The sequence below is a fragment of the Pristis pectinata genome, chromosome X (genome assembly GCF_009764475.1).
Source record: "Pristis pectinata isolate sPriPec2 chromosome X, sPriPec2.1.pri, whole genome shotgun sequence".
NCBI lineage: Eukaryota > Metazoa > Chordata > Chondrichthyes > Rhinopristiformes > Pristidae > Pristis > Pristis pectinata.
Genome location: NC_067450.1, coordinates 1,049,125 through 1,072,101, shown reverse-complemented (window position 1 = coordinate 1,072,101; position 22,977 = coordinate 1,049,125). Strand labels below are relative to the sequence as shown.

The window sequence follows — 22,977 nt, the reverse complement described above, 5'->3', positions numbered from 1 at the left end:
AGTGAACCGATAATGCAGCAGCAACAGCAAGTGGGACTCAAGCAAATGGGATTAGTGCAGGTAGGCATCACAGGTGCTCAGGTCCAGGGGGTTGACAGCTTCAAGTTCCTGGGAGTGAACATCACCAACAGCCTGTCCTGGTCAAATCACGTAGATGCCACAGCCAAGAAAGCTCACCAGCACCTCTACTTCCTCAGGAGGCTAAAGAAATTCGGTTTGTCCCCTTTGACTCTCACCAACTTTTACCGATGCACCACAGAAAGCATCCTATCTGGATGTATCATGGCTCAGTACGGCAACTGCTCTGCCCAGGACCGCAAGAAACCGCAGAGAGTTGTGGACACAGCCCAGCGCGTCACGGAAACCAGCCTCCCCTCCATGGACTCTGTCTTTACCTCTCGCTGTCTTGGTGTAGCAGCCAGCATAATCAAAGACCCCACCCACCTGGGACATTCTCTCTTCTCTTCTCTTCCATCGGGTAGAAGATACAGGAGCCTGAGGGCACGTACCAACAGACTTAAGGACAGCTTCTACCCCACTGTGATAAAACTGTTGAACGGTCCCCTTATATGATGAGATGGATTCTGACCTCATGATCTACCTTGTTGTGACCTTGCACCTTATTGCACTGCACTTTCTCTGTAGCTGGGACACTTTACTGTGTAGCTGGGACACTTTACTCTGTACTGTTATTGTTTTTACCTGTACTACATCAATGCACTCTGTACTAACCCAATGTAACTGCACTGTGTAATGAATTGACCTGTATGAACGGTATGCAAGACAAGTTTTTCACTGTACCTTGGTACAAGTGACAATAATAAACCAATACCAATACCATGGAGGAGGTGGGCTGAAAGGGCCAGTTTCTGTGCTGTGCGAGTCTCAGAGCAACTACAAGCTTTAGTGTCAATTAGGTGAGGTGTACCAATGCCCACTTGGATTAAGAACATGCTGAAAGTGAAATCAAACCCAGGGCCCACAACCAAAAGAACACTCTGTGAACTCAGTTCTACCCAGTAACCCTTTCCTCATCTTCCATCCTTTTACTGCACTTGTCATGTCACAGATACACAGGGTGGTGAAGAAGGCATTTGGCACGCTGGCCTTCATCAGTCAGGGCACTGAGTGTAGAAGTTATGTTGCAGTTGTACAGGATATCAGTGAGGCTGCATTTGGAGTATCTTGTTCGGTTTCGGTCGCCCTGCTGTAGGAAAGATGCCATTAACCTGGAAAGAGCGCAGAAGGAGATTTACGAGGATGTTGCCGGGACTCGAGGGGCTGAGTTATGGAGAGAAGTTGAGACTTTTTTCATTGGAGTGTATTATGAGGGGTATAGATAGGGTGAATGCGCTCAGTCTTTTTCCCAGGGTTGGGGAATCAAGAACTAGAGGGCACAGGTTTAAGGTGAGAGGGGAGAGATTTAATAGGAGCCTGAGGGGCAACTTTTTCACCCAGAGGGTGGTCAGTATACAGAACAAGCTGCCAGAGGAAGTGGTAGAGGCAGGTACAATAATATTTAGAAGACACTTGGACAGGTACATGGATAGGAAAGGTTTAGAGTGATATGGGCCAAATGGGACTGGCTTAGATGGGAATCTTGGTCGGCATGGACCACTTGGGCCAAAGGGCCTGTTTTTGAGCTGTATAACTCTATGACTACACCTATCCACAACCTCACTCCGAGATTAATTTTACAACGCAAACTAAAAAACAAAAACACTTTGCCATTTTGTTCCATCTTGCAAGAGGATGTGAATATTTTTTCCAAATATTTACACAAAACCAACAGAAAGACCGAGTTTTAAGTTTAGATGTGACCTTGCTGTTTAAGTTTGCAGCACAGGGCTGGAATTGCTGGGTCAGGCTCCCTCCCGCCAGTCTTCTGTCCATCTCCTTTTGTAGCACATCTTGGTCTGGATTTGATGTTCTGCTCTCCCCTCTCATCTTCACTGCTGTCATCTTCGTCCAGTTCCTCCTCCTCCTCCTCAGACAACCCCCGACTGGGATCATATCCCACATCATTTAGGGAATCTTCTTCTCCCTCCGGAAATAACAATTGACAGCAAGACATTTTTATCACTCAGGGAAAGTCAGCTGCCTCTCAGAAACATTTCTTCACCCAACCCCACCCCCAGGGCAAACACAGAATGAGCCCAAATAGAATAACCACAAACACAATGATCTATTTAAGAACATTTCAAGTGTTGAACTTGGAAAAGAACACATTAACAGAATAACTAAAATGTAAAAATTCTACGGAGGCACAAACAGCAGAATCCCCTTTTACGGGAAGTCTCAGAAATCAGTTCAAATTCATGAATCGTCAGGATCAGTTCTCCCAAATAAGACAAAACTGAAAATATTCCAGACTAATTTTACCCAAATCTACTGGGTAGAAGTGAAGTTGTGCTCGTGGGTGTTAAAGAACCGATCCAAATTAAATCATTTGATTTCCAATCCTTTAATTAGAAAGCTGAGGGGTCATCTGATTGAGATCTTTAAATGTTGAAAAGATTCAATATTGTAGGAAGAAATTTCCTCCTGTCTGGGAATTGTACATCAGAAATAGATGCAGGAGCCTGGTCCGCTATCCAATAAGATCACAAAATCAAGAATGAGAAGAGACACAATCAAAATTCGAGCTAGGAATTTAGAAGGGAAACTGGGAAGCACTTTTCACGGTAAGTAAAGAAATCAGGAGCAGAAGACATTTGGTCCTTTCCATTCAACATGATCATGGCTAGTCATCCAAATTCAGTACCCTGTTCTAGCTTTCTCCTGTATCCCTTGATCTCTTTAGCCTCTAGAACTACATTTAACTCCTTCTTGAATACCTAGGATTTGCCTTCAGCCGCTTTCTATGGCAGAGAATTCCACTGGTTCAACACCCTCTGGGAGAAGAGATTTCTCCTCATCCGCTATAACGCCGCAGGAACACGCAAGTACCTGACTTTCTGCTTTTGTGAGCTTCCTCCTCTTCTTGTAGAGTTCCTTTCTATCAGAAACGAGGCCCATACTGATCAACTTGTCAATAATTCTGGCTCTGGATCGCTTGTGGGTTATGTTTTTCATGATATTATCAAGGACGTCTTAGGATCAAAGAAAAAAGGACAACCTTTATCAATTGCATTGCTTCCATCTCAGGTTACAATGGACAAATTATTGCCTTAATTAGGTGGATGGATATTAAAGGAATCATCTTGAAGAGTTACTAAGTCATTAGGGGCTGCCAGTCTGAAGATTTGCTCCTGTTTTGCATTTGGTTAACAAATTTCACCATCAGAATCTTGTTTACTAACTTTCAGAGAAAGATTGGTAGTGGGGTGGTTCCTATTTCTCATTACAGTCAATGTTTTTCAAGAAACGACAAGCAAATAAAATTCCAGCTACCCACACTCAAACCAAAAACAACATACCATCTGATCCTCTGAACTCCACAAACAATGTCTCAAGCTCCATTTCCTGCTCCTCCCTCCAAAGCACGATATTTGTTCCCTTCCTTAAAACAAAGAGAGTTAAAATGAATCTCACTTAAGACACAGTAATTACATCTCCCACAACTTGGTTATAAAGGTTTTGCCCATTGGCCAAACAGACAGACCAAAGAAACTGGAGACAAAATAAAAACACTCTGCAACTCCTTCCTTCCTCTTCAGGGAGCCGCACCATCCCTGACCTCGTGTAATGGGACACTCCTAGCACTCTAGCAATTCTGCTCTAAAATTACCCATTAAGATGTGACCAAGAACATCATGCTGCAGCTTACCCACAAATTTCCCTGCCATTTGAGAAATCACCCGGTATTGTCCTACCATATTACAATAGGACAAGTAAACAAAGTGAATAATCGTGGTGCAAACCTACATTTCACTATTTTATGGAGCTCCAATTAACTGTGTCATTGCCTAATGAATGATTACGCCTCATACTCGAGGACACTGAAGAGACTAAGAGGCAAAACCCATCCCTTTCAGCCAAATGACACCAAGTTTCCAGCTTGTGGTCAGTAGGTCAGGTTTGTTGTACTCACTTGACACGTTTGACGTCTTTTATACTATCCACCAGGTTCAACTGGACAAGTTTAGCAGCAATCTGCTTTCTGGTCCTTGTCTCATTTTTAATGTGTTCCATGATGTTGTCAATTACATCTTTATCTGGAAAAGGAAAGAATATAATACAATACAATACCGGATTTGGCATCCCAAGTAGGTATTCACAATCACTGGCATCCCTCCGAAGCTTTGGGAAATGTGTATTGTAAATCCCACATATAAAAGTCACTTGAGGGGGAAAAATTTACAGAGAAATGGGGATAGAGTAGGGGGTTGGAAATAATTGGGACAGATCTACCAAAGAACTAGCACAGGCATAATGGATCAAAATACCCTTCTTTGGACTGTAAGATTAAATAACTAGAATTTAAACAGAGGCATCAAACTAATTTTGGGAAGGGGGAAGGGGAGGGTGCAGGGGAGTCAACTTGTGCACTTGATTAGGATATTTCCAGAAATAACCCCAAATATAACACATACCTCCATCTTCCTCTTTGAACCTTAGATACAGCGTTTCAAGCTCCTGCTCTTCTTCTGATGTCCACGTTGGAGTCCTTTTATTTGTCCCACTGAAAAAGTCATAAACATTCACCACCATAACTGTTTTTGTACCCACTGTGGACTATACTGTTGCACCGTCACCTTCCACTCCATTAACAGAAGCAATGCACCATTAGGGTGGTCAGCATGCACAAACCCTTAGCACTTAAGTCCACCTTGGCAACTAAACATTCCTTGAATGATAGGTCAGGGAATCGAGGGCTGTGGGGAACTGGCACGGAAGAGGAGATAAAGCCTGGGTCAGATCGGCCACAATCGTACTGAACGGTAGGACAGGCTTGAGGGGCCGAGTGGCCTCCTCCTGTTTTCTTATGTTCAAAGCAGCGACATTTCAGGCCCTCACAGGCTACAGTAGGGTCCAGGCATCCATCTAAAAATAAGGATCGTCATTACTATCAAAGCAGCAACAACGCTCATGTTTGCACCTCAACCTTCAGATTAATTGAATGTTTTAATTAGCTGGGACCTTGCAGTTTCAGCACAGCACAACCTCCCAAGCGCTCTTGGTGAAAGCACTTGCCTTTCCTCATCTCTCCTGTAACCCTCCGTCATCTCTCGAATGGTTGCAATATTTTTCCAGAAAAGCAACTCCACAAAAGCCTTGCTGTTGTTAGCAGCTAAAGTAAAGAATCGGTTCAAGACATATTTGGAGAACTTCACCAGCTCCTGTTATGAAAAAACAGAGATTAAGCACTAAATGCAGCTCATCTTGTTGCAATTGATGAAAGAACTGAATGGGCTCCAGGACCAGGATTCTGGATTTAACTTTGCTGTTTTAGGCCAGAGGTACAGGAGTCCACCTTAATCACTGGCAGGTAAAGGTGATTAGAAATTGCTGGTTTGTGGTGGGACATAGCAACATGAGAACCTAGGCAAATGAAGAATGGCTGGAACAGTAGCCACTGCTAGAATTATACCCGACAAGATTAGAGAGTGGGGAAGAAATTCAATACAACTTCTAACAACCAAGTGCAAGGGCAACTAAATTACCTGGGATAGAGCATGTAAGACTGAATTGAGAGAGAAATACAATTAAATTAGCTTGGGATGATTAACACCAACCAAGACAAATTGTTACATTTATTCCGTTTCAACAAGTAAACCAGTACAGAGAACATTCTGAAATGCTCGGAAAACAATTTCAAATGTGTTGTGAAAGATTGTTAAGCAGACAACTAATAAAAAAAAAAGTTTATAAGATAAGATCTCCTTATTAGTCACAGGTACATCGAAACACACGGTGAAATACATCTTTTGCGTAGTGATTTGGGGGGGGGGGGGGGGCAGCCCGCAAGTGTCGCCACGCTTCCGGCGCCAACATAGCATGCCCACAACTTCCTAACCTGTACGTCTTTTGGAATGTGGGAGGAAACCGGAGCGCCCGGAAGAAACCCACGCAGACACGGGGAGAACGTACAAACTCCTTACAGACAGTGGCCGGATTTGAACCTGGGTTGCTAGCATTGTAAAGCATTATGCTAACCACTACACTACCATGCCTAGTTTATTTGTCCAGCACCAGATTCTCATACGAACTTACAAAATAACTTTTCTCATAGAGTCAGTTATGGAGCACAGAAAGAGTCCTGCTGGCCCATCATGTCTGTGCTACCCATCAATACTAACGACACTTGCCAGCACATGGTCTATTATGCCTTAGCAATTTGAGTGCTCGCCTAGATACTGCTTAAACGCTGTGAGAGAGAGTCTCTCTGCCTCCACCATCTCCTCAGGCAGTGCATTCCAGATTCCAACCCCCCTCTGGGTGAAAAAAAAATCTTCAAATCCACTTCAGCACTCTTACCCCTCACCTTAAACCTATGCCATCTGATTAGAGACACGTTGCAATGGGGAAAAGTTTCCTACTATCCACCCTCTCTGTGCCCCACATAATTTTATATACTTCTATCAGCCTCTGACACCCCAGGGAAAACAGACCCAGCCCACCCAGTCTCTCCTCATAACTGTGACACTCCATCCCAGGCATTATCTTGGGAAATCCCCTCTGCACCCTCTCCAGTGCAATCACGCCCTTCCTATAGTCTGGCCACCAGAACTGCACACAGTACCCCATGTCCTAGCCAATGTTTTATTAATTTGTACCATAATCTCCCTGCTCTTATATTCTATGCACCAGCTAATGAAAGCAAGTCTTTTGTATGCCTTCTTAACCACCTTATCAACCTGTGCTGCTGCCTTCAGGGATCCTTGGACATGTACTCCAAGGTCCTTTTGTTCCTCAATACTTCCTTGCATCCTATCATTGTGTATATTGTAGCCTTATTAAGCCTCCCAAAATATAAAACCTCACATTTTTCAGGAAGAATTTCATCTGTCGTTTCTCTGCCCACCTTGCCAATATCATTCAGTAGCTGAAGACGACCTGCTCACTATCAACAACACCACCAATCTTCATGTCACCTGCAAATTTACCAGTCACACTTCTTATGTTCACATCCAGATCGTTAATCCAAGGGTCCCTGTGGTACACCATGGATTACAGGCTTTCAGGATCAAGGTTGTGGGCAAGCGTCAGGAGACCGGAAATATATGAAGAAGATGGTGCTCCAAAGTACATTATGGCCTACTACAGGAATCACCAAACTGTAATTATTATACAAATGATCACAATTCAACCTACTTGGTATGCACTAGCTGCTGGGTCTTCCAGAATGCAGCTGAATAAGTGAAACACTGAAAGCTGATAAAGAAGGGCGTCCATTTTCAAATCGTATGCTATCCGATAGAGCATCTTTACAATGCAGTGGTTGGTATGAGCACTGTTCTGCTGGTAGTCCTTTAGCAGGAGGACATAGGGCTTCACGACACCAACATTAGCAAACCTAAATAGAACAGAAGAAAGGATAGTGAGGGGGAAAAAAAAGTGAATGAACTGCACATAGCTTTACTGTTCTTCTCACCAATGAGCTGGCCTTACTAAAATAAGAAAAGCAAAGCAAATACTTGGCAGGTCAGGCAACATCTGTGGTGAGAGAAACAGTTATCAATTCAGTTTGATGACCTTTCATTAGAATCAGGTCATCAACCTGAAACTATTTCTCTCTCCACAGATACTGCCTGACCTGCTGAGTGTTTCTAGCATTTGCAGTATTTTGTTGTTGTAAACTATCCTTAAAGTCCACCTATGATTTCAAGCCAACTTGTGGATAGGTTTTGTGCTTTGAGTCCTGCCAGTCAGGAAATGTGTTGGGGCCGACAAAGCTTTAACTTGGGACACCTACAGCTAATAGGGAGAGGAGTTTACTTCAAACAGTTTGGCCAAATTCAAATTTTTGTCCCAAAAGTGAAAAAGTGCCCTCACCCTGTGTAACTGCCACATTATTATTTTTTTTAAATTCTGCTTAACACCGTGAAAGTCCATTGTGAATACTTTAGGAAATTGTGCAAAAGAAGATTAAAGATTATTCACCCCTCTGTGGCTTAATTAAAACAAAACACAATAATTCTTAGAATGTTATACCTCTTGAGATAATCTAAAAAATTAAATTCACTTTCTGTCACTCTCACGGATTCAGTTTCTTCTTCTTCTATTTCTTCATCTCGAAATTCTTCACTTTCTTCGACTTCAACAGCTGGTAGCCCTGCAGAATGAATACAGAGTAAGCATTCAGACAGAGCTTCAAGACAACATTCAAAGCAGTGAACAACGAAATGACGGCAGCTAAAATACTCACTTGGTAAATTCGCAAACAGTATTTGTCTGAGCAATTCCGATTCTTCCTCAAGCAGCAAGTCGGAAGAGCCAAAAACATCGCCTTCAGGCCACACTTCCCTGTGGGAATAAGTACTAGATTCACAACCTTTGCATGGTGCTTTATGAGTATCACCACTCATTTTGTGGTCCGCATGAGATGGTCAAATTAGTGAAAAATATGGGGAATATACAGCTGGATTCAGATTGCTCAGACTCATTTTACACACACCACACACAGCCATCTGACTGGAGTCAAAGCCAAACCCAGTGGCAGAAAGAAACAAGCACTGTTGTGGTAACATCATCCATGCACCACCTGGACCTTTTCCTTTTCTTTGCTCATACTAATATTTTAATATAATGTTCACGTACAATGGATATACTCAGGACAGCAATTAGCGCCATAGTGTGATAGTGGGGCAGGCACAGTAGTGTAGTGGTTAGCGTAATGCTTTATAGCGCCAGCGACCCGGGTTCAAATCTGGTGACTGTCTATAAGGAGTTTGTACATTCCCCCCGTGTCTGCGTGGGTTTCCTCCAGGTGCTCCGGTTTCCCCCCACATTCCAAAGACATACGGGTTAGGAAGTTGTGGGCATGCTATGTTGGCGCCGGAAGCGTGGCGACACACTTGCGGGCTGCCCCCAGAACACTCTACGCAAAAGATGTATTTCACCGTGTGTTTCAATGTTATTAATCATATTACACAGCTTCTGATTGTGGAATTAATTTATAGCGAATGTTAATGATGAGAATGAGAATGAGAAACACTTGACATCACAGCAGCTCATTTAAACCATCTGTTTCCATACAAGTTTGTTTCCAGCAACAAAAAAAAATCCACAGCAGTCAGTTCTCAACCCTCTGGTCAAAGTTTCTATTTACGAAAAATACAAATGGTACTGCAGTTCAAGTTGCTCAGGTACATTTAGTTGATGAGGGTCATGGGGCAAGGTCAAACGTTGTTAGTCTAGCAGCAGATCCTGCGCCTATTTGTTTGGCTAGGCCATCAGGTCAGGTAAATGGAAAGAGATAAAAATACCCAAAAGTCTCAAAAATGAAAAAAAGTTAGTATGCATAAGACAATAGAAACCACAGAGGAGACACAAGAGACTACAGATGCTGGAATCTGCAGCAAGAGACGATCTGCTTTGTCTTTCCACTCATCACCCTCCAGCAGCCGCCTCTGCCCTCACCCTCTCCACAACCCTCCTGGCTCCTTCGTCCTTTTTTTGTCTGCTTCCATCTGTCATGTCTCCTAACTCCACCCCACCCCTCCCCTCCCCGCCTCCATTTGCCAGTCATCCTTCAACACCCCCTCAGTCCACCAATTACCTCTGGCCTCTGTCTCCCCACTCCCCCTCCTCTTTATACTGGCCACCTCCCCTCTCCACTCTCAGTCCTGATGCAGGGTTACAACCTGAAATGTCAACATTTTCTCTCGCCCCACAGATGCTGCTCGACCCGCTGAGTTCCTCCAGCAGATTGTTTGTTGCCATAGAAACCACATTTGAGAGATCAATATTAACAAGTCAAGCACCATTTCATAACAAGCTAGGTTATTCAGGATTTTACAGTGCTTCAAAGTTAACAAATAGTTACCGCGCGGCTCGGAGAAGCACAAGGGCCTCTGTGGCTTTGCCGGCCAGCATTGCATCCTGTATACGAATCATAGCTTCAGCCCTCTGCTCCTCCACAGGGGTTTCTGAAGCAGCATCAAATGGGACCAGATCCTCCGGGAGAACCTCTTGACCCTGGAAAGCAAACACATGCCTTGTTCAATTAATCAGCTCCGGAAATCAAGGACCCAGACACAGTAGTGGATTCTGGGCAAGGTGGGTTGGGGAGATGGTTCAGGAGAATAAGAGAAGGTGAACCACTTTACATCTTCTTTATATTAAAAGTCTTGCATCTGACTGATGACTAGTTTAGGCACAGAGAGTAAGATATCCAGCGTATTATTCTCATTAGTGGGTTGGTTCTAGGAAGTGGGGAATTTGGCTTGTTCACCAAGCAGTGCATTGGAATACTAAAGCACAGATCAAATTGGTGGGAGACAGCATTTACTCCAATCAAGCATAGTCCTAACTCTATGCTCAATACTCTTTATTGTCCTTTCCTCCCAGATGTATTTGGTTAGGTGTTCCAGTTAAAAGTCTTGAGCGCAAAACTGTCAGAAGTCCCGTCTTTTAGATGAGACTTTAAACCGAAGGCCTATCTGCTCTCAGGAAGATCCCTTAGTGCTATCTTTGTAGAAGAGCAGGGGAACAACAAATTGCAGATGCAGGTGGAAATTTGAAATAAAGAGATAAATGCTGGGAAGGCTCAGCAGGTCAAGGGAGCATCTGCGCAGAGAGAAACAATGGTTGATGACCGTTCATCAGACCTAGGTGAAGTTAGACATTAAACATAGTAAGTTGCAGAGAGCTGGGGGGTGGGGGGGGGGGGTGGAGACAAGGAGAGATTGAATGACACAAGCAGTGACTGTGCTGGTTGAGAGAGGCTGGTGAAGGCTTCTTAACATCAACTGATCTGTTTGGAGGAGGTACAAATAGAAGATAAATGAAAACAGAAGTAAAATATTGTAGATGCTGGAAATGTGAAATAAAAATAGAGAATACTGGAGATAGCAGGGCAGGCAGAATCTGAACAGTGACCTAGCCAGTTCAGATACAGAATGGAAAGATTGAATTCAAGAATTTCAGATAACCGAAGTTATGTTCTAGGATTAGCAGTAATCCATCAAACACCCAGTCAAATTATTGCTGGTCATTAGGACATTGCTGTTTGTGGAAGTCTGCTGTGCATGTATTAGCTACAACATTTCTGACATTACAAATAGTGGCTATGTGCCCTTCAAGGATACTTTATTGACTGTAAAATACTTTGGGACATCTTAAGATTTTGAAAGGTTGCTGGAAAAACATAAGCTTTTTCTTTCATATCAACGTCTTCTCTTTTGTGATTCATCGATCACTGGAAACACCAAACAAATGGACATACATTAAGTTGGCTGACTGTAGTTAAGGGCTTCACTACTCTCGGTGCCCGGATCAGTAGCCAGTGACCTCTACTGCAAGATCACGTAAGACACAATCCAGCTCAACTACGCAACCTCCGAACAGGTGAACATCTTACTGACACTTTCCTTTCAAATGCTAATGTGGAAAGACCATTTAGCTACAGTATGAGGAGGAAAGCCAGTGGCTGCGACATCATATTCCAATACATGTCAGACCTTTCAGGAAAGAAAATGCAATTTAAAAACAGACCAAATTTTGGAATTAAGTCCGTGGAGAAACATTGCAAGCCTGGACTGCAACACAAATAGAAATCTCTGTTCTTCAGCAACTCTGATCATCACAAATAGCCATTTCAAAGGGATCTTAGCTCAGTGCTTTTCTATCAGGCACGTACCTCTGCACATTTGCCAAGCTGCTCCGATGTTGTTTTCCAGATTTCCTCAAGTTCTTCTTGGGATTTTTCTGATGAAGCAGGTACAAGCTGCTTTGGTTTAGGCTTCTTCTTTTTCACGTTCTTTCTCTGTTTCAGTAAGTGGGAAATTTTCAAACAGCTACATCATCAGCAACCTACTGCCACAAGATGCCAACATCTCTTATTTACAATTGCTACATGGCCTTGCCCCTATCTATCTTTGTAACCTCCTCCAGTCCCTCGAAGATCTCTGCACTCCTCCAATTCTGACCTCTCAATCCTTCCATCACTCCACCACTGGCTGCTGTGCCTTCAGCTGCCCATGCTCTGGAACTCCCTCCCTACTTCTCTCTCTCCCCTCCTTCAGCTGCCCCGGGTCCCCCAGCTCTGGAACTCCCTCCCTACCTCTCTCCTCCTTCAGCTGCCCTGGGTCCCCGAGCTCTGGAACTCTCTCCCTACACCTCTCCACCTCTCTCCTCCTTCAGTTGCCCCGGGTCCTCGAGCTCTGGAACTCTCTCCCTACACCTCTCCACTTCCCTCTCCTCATTTAAGATGCTTCTCAAGAGCTTCTTCTTTGACCAAGGTTTTGGTCACCTGCGCTATCACCTTGCAAGCCAGCAGCTGCATGCTCATACCCCACAGAAATCTGAATCTTTGGGAAAGGAAAGAACTTAGCTTGCTCTGAACCCTAGAGTAGGTTTTTCTTTTAAAAAAAAAGAACTGATGGCTGTAGCACAAGGTGCAACATGGACACAAACATTACCTGCACAAAAAGATTATTTTTGCCTTTACAGAATTTCTCAATCATCCGGATGAAAAGATGGGTGGTTTCAACAAGGTCTTTCAAAAATGACTTGGGCTGCTTGGTTGCATCAAACTTCCGGAATAGTGTCAAGAACAACTCCCGGAACTCCATGACATAGAAGATATTACCTGAAAATGGCAAAAGGCAAACAGAATCATAAACCAATGGAATTCCCAAGTTTCAAATTAAAATGTGTCATTTGATATACTGGCCCCCAACCTCCCATGTAATCCCCTTTGGTGGATGACTTTCACATCTCCTGTCAATGTTCTTGCTCTTAAGAGAACAACCTGTTTCCCCATGTACCTGAATACCATCTCCACCCTGCCCATTAACACATGAACAACGCTGATAAATGCTTTCTGTTGGGAAATGTAAGTAGTAAAGAGTGCAAGGGTAGGCCAGGTAGGTAAAAGGAAAGATATCCACACAAATTAAGAATCAACAATTTCCTTATTACAAAATTATATTAATGAACCACGCCAATTCCCTCAAATTACATTCAATTAATGCTAAGTGACCATCCCACCACAAAGCCTCTGTGGTGCAACACAGGCATCTTGTAATATTATTACTTACGCTACATTGAGATTTATAGTAATAGAGTCCATCATTTATACCCTAGGCTGGAAAGTGGGGACGTTAAGTGAGCACATGTCAAGTGAGTACATGTCAAGTGAGTAGGCATAGATGCACAGATTCCAATAGCAGCACTCATTAACACTTTTCAAAGACAGTGACTTCAAGAAGCTCTCACTAACCACAACGTGGAAGGTGGTTGTAGATCAAGACTGGGGCTAGAGGCAGGAGAAGGAGCAGGACTACCAACAAATGCAACTTTCTAAACCATACAGGGTCCAGAAACGAAAGCATGAAATATATTCTATTTTGCAGTTTTTCAGGTCAGACACGTGCACTGAAACGCAGACTAGTTTCATGTTTATTTCTTTAAAAACCTTACATTTGATAACTCTGGCACTCTCTCGCAGATTACCATCCTTGGAGTGGTCCATTTCATTAATGGTGCTGAGCAGCTCTTGGTAAGCCTTCAGGGCCAGATGCATTCTGAAAGAAAAGTGTTGTTTCAGCTGCAGTATGTCATTTTTTTGTCTTATTGGTCCATAACACAGTCCTAGCAATTTCATCCTGGCAGTTACTGGAAGAGGAGAAAGATTTAGAAAGATTGTACTTTGGCAATGAATAAACCAAGCAAAAGATTTTACCCATCACTTAACTTGCCTGTAATTACTGGCAGGTTATGATACAGTAAGGATGAATAGCTGTATTGTCGAGCCAAAAATAATTAGCCAATGCTCTCCCGATCAGTATACACACTGTCCAGTTCAAAACTGAGCGAGGGACCCAAGAAGATTCTACATTCAGTCCAATCTATGCTGAATTAAATTACATAATACTCAGGAGACAAGTCCAGGTAACAATCCTGGGTTAAGAGAGAAAAATCAATGAGTGCACTTGGGCACTGCACTAGAGAACAGATAGCATCTGTGGGAATATTAGGAATAAAACTAAACATAATGTTAAAGAGCAATACAGCATGGATACAGGCCCTTCAGCCCAACGAGTCCATACCAACCACAGTGCCCACCCAGCTCATCCCAATTTCCTGTGTTCAGCCCATACCCTACAAGCCCCGCCCCTCCACGTATCTATCTAAGTGCTTCTTAAATGATACTATTGTACCTGCCTCACCCACTTCCTCTGGCAGCTCATTCCAGATACTCACCACCCTCTGCGTGAAAAAGGTGCCCCTCAGGTCCCTTTTACATCTTTCCCCTCTCACCCTAAAACTAACTTAGTTTTGGACTCCCCTACCCTGGGGAAAAGACAGTTACCGTCCACCTTGTCTATGCCTCTCAATTTTAAACACTTCTATAAGGTCGACCCTCATTCCCCTATGTTCCAAGGAATAAAGACCTAGCCTGGCCAACTTCACCTTATAACTCAGGCCAGGCAACATCCTCATAAACCTTTTCTGCACTCTTTCCAGTTTAACCACATCTTTCCTATAACAGGTGACCAGAACCATACAGAGTGCTCCAAGTTCAACTTCACCAATGACTTATACAACTGCAATATATAATGTGGTAAACGCAGTCAAGTGGGATCCAAGAGCTTAATATATTTGACAGGTCATCACCGCGCCCCCGCCCCCGCACCCTCCCCCCCGCCCAACTAGGAGAGATGGAAATAATTGGTAAACTCCAAAGGCACGTTACTTCACCCTTTGGACTTGGTTTGCCTTACCGTCTGGACCAAGAACTGGCTGCTGCCTTGTCGGTCAGCATCATCTCGTAGTAGTTGGTGATATTACGCTCCACAAAGTGAAACACTCGAATGCTGACAGTCTCGGATACCAGCTCAGGGCGGAACCTGTACACCCTGTTGAACCTCATGAAGAAGGGCAGGGCCCACAAGTAGTAGGTCTCATCGTGCTCCTGTGCTTTCTCACGTATGAGGTTGTCCTATAAATGGAACAAGCACACATCTATAGATTAAAAAATTATCTGTGTACGCACACAATTCCTGTTTAACTGTAATGTTATTTCAGTCAAGAATGCCCAAAATATCTAACTATATCAGCTATACTTCCTTCATAGCCAAATCCCTCTAGCTCACTGCTCCAAAATAAGAGAGGCTGTGCTCTTTGCCTGAGAACTACATTGTCCCTCCCAGGTCTCGGAGTATCTGCCCTCACTGGACTGCTAATATTCACTCAAAATAAGGACCCCATTGTGCACGTCTTAAATGGGTCTGAAACAGAAATAAATCAAGTTACAGCTAGTTCCTACTAGGAACACAGCTTTGTGTTGTGTCACATAGACAAGGTTCCCACAACATCCGCTCCAATATCTGAAACTGGAATTAAAGCCTTTTTTTTAAACATTTGGTATTTAAATACATTGAGATATCTGCTAGATAAATAGCGTACGCCTCACCAACTTACCTTTACCACATACATCAGTCTGTTATAACAGTTCTCCAAGAAATCAACACAAAATTCCTTCAGGAACAACCGCACATTCAGAGCAGAGCGCCGCTTGCTCTCCACCTCTACTGCAGCTTGCTTCCTTTTTGGAACTTTGCTGGCCTTCTTGCCACAGTCGTGACTGTAATTTTTAAACTAAGAAAATGCATAAATAAAAACTAAATAAATATCAAATCTGATTAAGGTGTTAGTGAAAAACAAGGCTACGACAATTCCAATCCTGACTTTCTGCAACCCACATATTGTGCAACTACCTCTAGTGTAGCGAGTAAATGCCTGACACAAGAGCAGAGGACCCAATAATCAGATAATTATAATTTTTTAAATGGTCTTCTAATCATTTTGAAAGTGCTTCAAGGCAAGAAGACATCCACTAACTCACTAAACATGGTAACACAATAGACATATCTAAAAGTCCTCAAGAACTGGCGTTCAGTTGGAGGAGAGGGTTTTGAGAAAGATAAGACAAATCTAAGAAAGGTAGCTGAGAGGAAGATGGTATCAAATGGCCCGGTGATGGAAGCTTGGAATCAAGTGAGCACAATGTTGACAGATTAATCAGATGACTGTTTATTTGTTAGAAACAACACCCAGTTTTAGAAAATAATGATATAGCACTCTTATTTAAAAAGAAGTTAAATGTGCCATTAAGCATTAACAACTGCACACAAATAAAATCAAATATTTTACATCTGTGTTTTAAATTTGAACGTATAATTCATTTGCACTTCAAGTAAGCAACTTAAAAAGCAATTCCCAGTAATTCTCTTCTAATTCCCTCTTACCAGTAAGAGACACGTTACAGTAACTTGTTTAAATGTTTGAGATTCAATATGGATTTTTAAAGTCAAAAATATGGTTAAAAGATAACTTTTGCCAGGCATGTTGCTTTAAAATCTCCCGAAAAGGCATAATTTAAGATGCTGCCTCTAACTCCATCTGAACTAATGGGCTTGGCTGTTAAATGCAATTACAGTAAAAAGCACAAACAGATTTGTAACACTTTCACTGACCTTGTGGACTACCATGTGACTAACAACATCCCTATTTGCAATCGACTTTAAGCCTCGTATGAGGTATGTCCCCCCAAAACGGGAATGCCTGAAATAAATAAAGCAGATTTTTAAACAAAAGAAATTACATTAAAAAAAACAGCCACTTTAAAAATACCATGCACATACAGTAGTTGTATGTGTGCATGTAGTGGGCAGAAAACAGGGAGACCCAAGGTTCCCCAGGAGGGTCAGGAACAGAAGGATGTTCTTTTCTGGCGTGCCCTTATGTATTTTATAATACCTGATTGCTCTGCAGCATTGACTAAGAATTGAACAGGCAAAAAATGCTTCACAAAAAGAGAATCAACACTTAACACTTCTACACAGATGTCATATATAATTACCCCACTCTCATCAAACCTGGTTTAGACAGAGCGAGGTACAATCTACTTTGAATACCTATCATTTTAGGTTTTACTGTCTATTATGCTCATCAATTATTTCATCAGAAAACACAGCTGAGTTTGTTTTCTCTGCAACCCACTGGAGAACAGTTCTGAAGTGGAGATATGCACAACAGCAATCTTGAAGGCAAGACTCAATTCAGTCAATTCCAACTCGTCTATTAGCCGAAAATCCCAACACTGCAACGAGCCTTACTGAAAAGATTACTGTCATAATCAAAGAGTACAAAAATACACTTAATACAAGTATCTAACCTTTCAGCATTGATACCCATTGATGTGCATTCTATAGCATAGTTGTTATAGCCGCTTTCTACAGCAGATTTTCCTAAATATTTCGATTGGTTCCATTTTTTTTTTAAAGTAAGGATGAGGGGGATATGAGATACATGGAGAGATTGGAGAAGCTGGATTGTTCTCCCTACAGCATAGGAGCTCAGTAACCAACTGGAGCAGAGTGAAGATAATTGACAAGGAACAAAGGCAACGAAGAAGAAAAAAAGGCTTACTCCAGGGCTCATGATAGAACACAGAACAGTACAGCACAGTACGGGCCCTTCAGCCCACAATGTTGCGCCGACCCATATAAACCTTATCCACATTCTATCAATCCCCCTCTCTACTTCACCTCCCATAACCCTCTATTTCTCTTTCATCCATGTGCCTATCTAAGAGTCTCTTAAATGACCCTATTGTATCAGCCCCTACCATCAACAACCACCCGCCCCCCCCCCCCCACCCCCCCGGCAGTGCATGCCAGGCACCCACCACCCTCTGTGTAAAAAAAACCTACCTCTGACATCTCCCCTGAACTTTCCTCCACGCATCTTAAACAGATAACCTCTAGTATTGGCCATTGCCACCCTGGGGAAAAGATGCTGGCTGTCCACTCTGACTATGCCTCTCATAATCTTATACACCTCTATCAAGTCACCTCTCATCCTCCATTGCTCCAAGGAGAAAAGCCCCAACTTGCTTAGCCTCTCCTCATAAGGCATGCTCTCCAATGCAGCATCCTTGTAAATCTCCTCTGCACCCTCTCCAAAGCTTCCACATCCTTCCTACAATGTGGCAACCAGAACTGAACACAATATTTCAGATGTGGTCTAACCAGAGTTCTATAGAGCTGCAACATTACCTCTCGGCTCTTGAACTCAATCCGTCGACTAATGAAGGCCAGCACACCATACGCCTTTTTAACCACCTATCAACTTGCACAGCAACTATGTACTAGAACCCCAAAATCCCTCTGTTCCTCCACACTACTAAGAGTCCTGTCATTAACCATGTACTCTGCCTTCAAGTTAGATCTTCCAAAGTGTATCACTTCACACTTCTCCGGGTTGAACTCCATCTGCCACTTCTCTGTCCAGCTCTGCATCTTGTCAACCTATGATAACCTTCTGCACTATCCACTACACCACCAACCTTCGTGCCAATTTTCCATGGATCCCATACCTCATGACCTTCTGGAGGTGCCTACCATAGGGAACCTTGTCACGACTTCTGGCTGCTCACCCTCCCCCTTAAGAAATTTGTGCACTTGATCCGAGATGTCTCTGACCCTGGCACCTGGGAGGCAACATACCATCCTGGAGTCTCATTCTTGTCCACAGAATCTCCTGTCTGTTCCCCTAACCAATGAATCCCCTATGACTACCAAACTCCTCTTCTCCCCCCTTCCCTTCTGAGCCACAGAGCCACACTCAGTGCCACAGACCTGGCCGCTGTGGCTTTCCCCTGGTAGGTCGTTATTGAGGGGAACGCCCACAGGAGTACGCTGTACTGACCACCTAGTCCCCTTCCCTCTCCTGAGCACTGAATTGAGAAACAGTGTTCCCATTGTCCACAGGATACACCAATTCTCCAATTCAAACGCCCTCCAATCGAGTACAGCACCCCACTCAGAGCATGGTGCCTTCCCCATCACGCAGTATATTTCACCCATTTCATTTCTCACCTGGTCCCCCTTTCAAAAGTTCTTTTCTTCTTTGCAGCCAGCTCTCTCTGCTTTAAGATTTCAAGCTCTCTAGACTCGTTCTCTTTCTCCTGTTCAGTTTTTGCTTGCCCTGTAGTGGCAAGTTGTTCAGGGTTCTGTAGGATAAATTCCAAAATAATTATTCTTTTCAAATTTCTCTCCCTCGATTCGCTAAAACGGAGCCATGGCTAGAGTTTTCGTTGAGCTTGAGAGTCATGACTGTTGTGCCAGTAGTTGAGACAGTCACTGCATAACTAATAAAAGGTATCGAGTCACTCAAGATAGGTCCACAGTTTTGATGTTGGACTGTACTGATCTCAAGTGGCAAGTACACTACAACTGGCCTTGAAACCTTAACAATATTCAAAAACGTCAGAAGAGAAAATCGGGTGGAGTGTAGAAAACAAATTAAAAGGTATTCAGTCCTTGAACCACAAACCAATCTCCTGCCAGGCTGTTGCCATGCCACTCACAAACTGGTTATTGGGATATGCTTTAAGACAGCTCTGGGCACACAGAGGCACATAAAGGAAGATTTGCATTTCAGAGCCTCAATATATCCCAAGGTGCACTGATAGTGTCAGTCTCGATATTTGGAGTTCAAGCCTCTGGAGTAGCTGACAAAGGCAAGTGCTAGCGATGGAATCACAGCTCACCTGCAGCCGCCAATCTCCATCACAACACTGAGATCAGAGAATGTGAGTGAAGGATTAAGAATACAAAACAATGGTCTGCATTACACATTAATACCAAGAACCTTAACTGCAGCCAAAACTGCACCATTACTAAACTGATTCCACCACTCCCTCCATGCCCCCCATGATATAGCACTAACCTGATTTCTGAACATGAGGGAGATTATCTCCAGTATGTGCATGGCCCACTGTTGCTCTTCTTGGGAAGCAGCCAGGAACTTAATTAGATCATCCATCCCACTCATATGCATGGCCCATAACACCTTATCGTGCACAGTGGCATCATCATCAACATTCTGCAGGGAAATAAAATTGGGCAATAACTATAGAAAACATGTAAAGTTACTGAAAAATCAAACACACAAGAGGAAACAAAATCAAGGCACTGAGGTTTAAGAGAACTTGTTTACCAAATGGTTATTTTGTTTAAAACAGAAAGGCAGCTCAGCCATTTTTACCCATCTCCTTGCAACATAGCCACAGTTGCCTCCCAATCTTCTCGACCCCAGTGCATAGACCAATCCAGGCATCCCCCAGTGGTAAAGGGCATCACAGTACTTGTGTTACATCCAGATCAAGATAGCTTGATCTTAGGACTGGGTTACCTGAAGGTGTGTGGCTGTGGGGAAAAAAGGGCATGAACAGGGGCAGTAAACTAGGAAAAATAATCACAAGATCACAAGACAAAGGAGCAGGAGTCGGCCATTCGGCCCATCGAGTCTGCTCCACTACCTCACTATGAGCTAAACTATTCTCCCATCTAGCCCCAATTCCCGGCCTTTTCCCCATATCCCTTGATACCCTGACTGATTAGATACCTATCAATCTCCGCCTTAAGCACCCCCAATGATCGGGCCTCCACAGCTGTACGTGGCAACAAATTCCATAAATCCACGACCCTCTGGCTAAAGAAATTTCTTCTCATTTCTGTTCTAAATGGGTACCCTCTAATTCTAAGACTGTGCCCTCTAGTCCTGGACTCACCCACCAAGGGAAACAAATTAGCTTGGATTTCTGCCCTGATCACCATTCTCTGATCCTGGCTGAGAAATGTGAGTGGGGATGCGATAGGCTGGGCCGATTATTCATTCATCTTTCACAGCAACAAAATACTTCGGCTCACACATGAAGGATGGCTACATGGATGAGGTGACAAAAAGTAAGTGAAATCAATACCAATGACTGTGCAACAGGAGAAAAATGTACTGAAGGTTTTATTCCTGTTAAGTGAGCTTTCCAACAGTTTTTGATCATTGATAATGTTAATTGCTCCAAAGGAGTCTGATATAGATTTAACAGTTTGTGAGTGGACACTTACCAGAAACAATAGTATAATCAGTAAGACTGAGAAAGCTCAGTGACATGAATATTATACTTTCTGCTTTCACTAAATTCTGGGATTGGAGATTTAATGCAAGACATCACAGCCTCAGAGAAAACCAACATATCTACTTCCTAAATAGAGTGACAGTAAATGGCGCATAAACAAGTTAGTTTTGAGCTGAGCTTCATTACTACCATTTGTGGCACACACAACGTATACAAGATCTGTCAGTCAGGCCAATTCTGATCAGTTTTCTCAACTAATTAGAACCAAATTTGTATAAAGCAAATAAGTAGGGGTCCATCTGGGACATCCAGTTCATGAAAAAGGAACAGTTGCAGAATTAAATAGATTAGGATTTACATGACATCTACAGAAATGAAAGAACCCTCAAGATATTATATAATTATTCTTTTTATTATGATACCTCCAGCTTAGAGAGGCATTTACCTGGACTCTAGTTAAGAGAAGTGAGAGCAGAGTTGTTATTCAGGGTGGAAAATGTGAACACTGTTTACCTTGTTGTTAACATGCGCAGGACTGACATCCACAGAGACAAGCATACTTCATTAGCAGTTGACCTTAAGGAGCAATGTTTTGTACTGAATTGCTACACAAGAAAATACCAATGTATACATTTGTGTTCTTCAAACCATTTGCTCCTGCATAGTGTGCTTCAAATCACTGGCTTATAAGCAGTCTCACTGCAGTTGTTAATATAAATCAAATGACAATGCCAAAATTAACTTGTCAGCAATCTTCCAACCTATTCTGCAAAGTCATTTTTCTACCTCTGCGCCCAGCTGCCTTCAAAAGATGAGCACTATTTAAATATCCTAGTTCCCCTGTGAAAGCTGAACTGAATACCCTTGCCATTAATTACAACTTATACAAGTTAATGCACCAACATAACTGTTGTTTACCCCATGAGTGATGAATAATTGAACAGCACTAATAGGAGTCAACACAACAATAAAAACCAAAAATAGAACATAGAACATTTCAGCAGTGCAGGCCCTTCAGCCCACAATGTTGTGCTGACATTTTATCCTGCTGAGACCTATCTAACCCTTCCCTCCCACATAGCCCTCCATTTCTCTATCATCCATGTGGCTATCTAAGAGTCTCTCAAATATCCCTGATGTATCTGCCTCTACCAGTACGTTCTATGCACCCACCAATCTCTGTGTAAAAAAAAACTTACCTCTGACATCCCCCTTATACCTTCCTCCAATCACCTTAAAATTATGCCCTCTCGTGTTAGCCATTGTCGCACTGGGAAAAAGTCTCTGGCTATCTACTTGAACTATGCCTCTTATCATCTTGTGCACCTCTCATCAAGTCACCTCTCATCCTCCTTCGCTCCAAAGAGAAAAGCCCTAGTTCGCTCAACCTATCCTCATAAGACATGCTCTCTAATCCAGGCAGCATCCTGGTAAATCTCCTCTGCACCCTCTCTAAAGCTTCTATAGCCTTCCTATAGTGAGGCAGTCAGAAATGAACATAGTATTCTAAGTGCGGTCTAACCAGGGTTTTATAGAGCTGCAACATTACCTCGCAGCTCTTGAACTCAATACCCCAACTAATGAAGGCCAGCACGCCGTATGCCTTAACAACCCTACCAACTTGTGTGGCAAAATTAAGGGATCCATGGACTTGGACCCCAAGATCCCTCTGTTCCTCCACGCCACTAAGAATCCTGCCATTAACCTTGTAAATAAAACAAAGAATCTTGAAATCCATAGACTAGAGATAATATAACAGACCTTCTCTTCCTCAGGTTCAGGGGGCACATGTAGTACATTTCGAACCAGTAACAAGATCCTTTCAATCAGTAGGTTATCCTCCTCCTGCCTCTGTTCCCAGTCCTGTTACAGAAACATTTGTAAGTGAAAAACCTTACAAGCAAGCTTAATTTTTGTAGCTGTAACACTTCAGATAAGCT

At 43.0% G+C, this 22,977-nt stretch overlaps 1 protein-coding gene across 2 annotated transcripts in view; it reads right to left on the bottom strand.

Annotated features, from left to right (window-relative positions):
• timeless (timeless circadian clock) overlaps positions 1-22,977 on the bottom strand; it is a 41,441-nt gene that overhangs the window by 8,553 nt on the left and 9,911 nt on the right. The window contains exons 6-24 of one of the 2 annotated variants that reach the window (XM_052009406.1): positions 22,799-22,900; positions 19,849-20,004; positions 18,996-19,129; positions 16,590-16,677; positions 15,535-15,711; positions 14,835-15,052; positions 13,531-13,634; positions 12,528-12,697; positions 11,747-11,872; positions 9,932-10,083; positions 8,312-8,409; positions 8,098-8,218; positions 7,258-7,459; positions 5,137-5,282; positions 4,536-4,624; positions 4,034-4,157; positions 3,420-3,502; positions 2,950-3,092; positions 1,822-2,044 (exon numbers count right to left, since the gene is read on the bottom strand). In XM_052009406.1, coding sequence (XP_051865366.1) covers positions 1,822-2,044; positions 2,950-3,092; positions 3,420-3,502; positions 4,034-4,157; positions 4,536-4,624; positions 5,137-5,282; positions 7,258-7,459; positions 8,098-8,218; positions 8,312-8,409; positions 9,932-10,083; positions 11,747-11,872; positions 12,528-12,697; positions 13,531-13,634; positions 14,835-15,052; positions 15,535-15,711; positions 16,590-16,677; positions 18,996-19,129; positions 19,849-20,004; positions 22,799-22,900 — 2,656 coding nt within the window. Of the gene's footprint in view, positions 1-1,821; positions 2,049-2,949; positions 3,093-3,419; positions 3,503-4,033; positions 4,158-4,535; positions 4,625-5,136; positions 5,283-7,257; positions 7,460-8,097; positions 8,219-8,311; positions 8,410-9,931; positions 10,084-11,746; positions 11,873-12,527; positions 12,698-13,530; positions 13,635-14,834; positions 15,053-15,534; positions 15,712-16,589; positions 16,678-18,995; positions 19,130-19,848; positions 20,005-22,798; positions 22,901-22,977 lie in introns of both variants that reach the window. The other variant, XM_052009405.1, reaches the window with a different exon arrangement.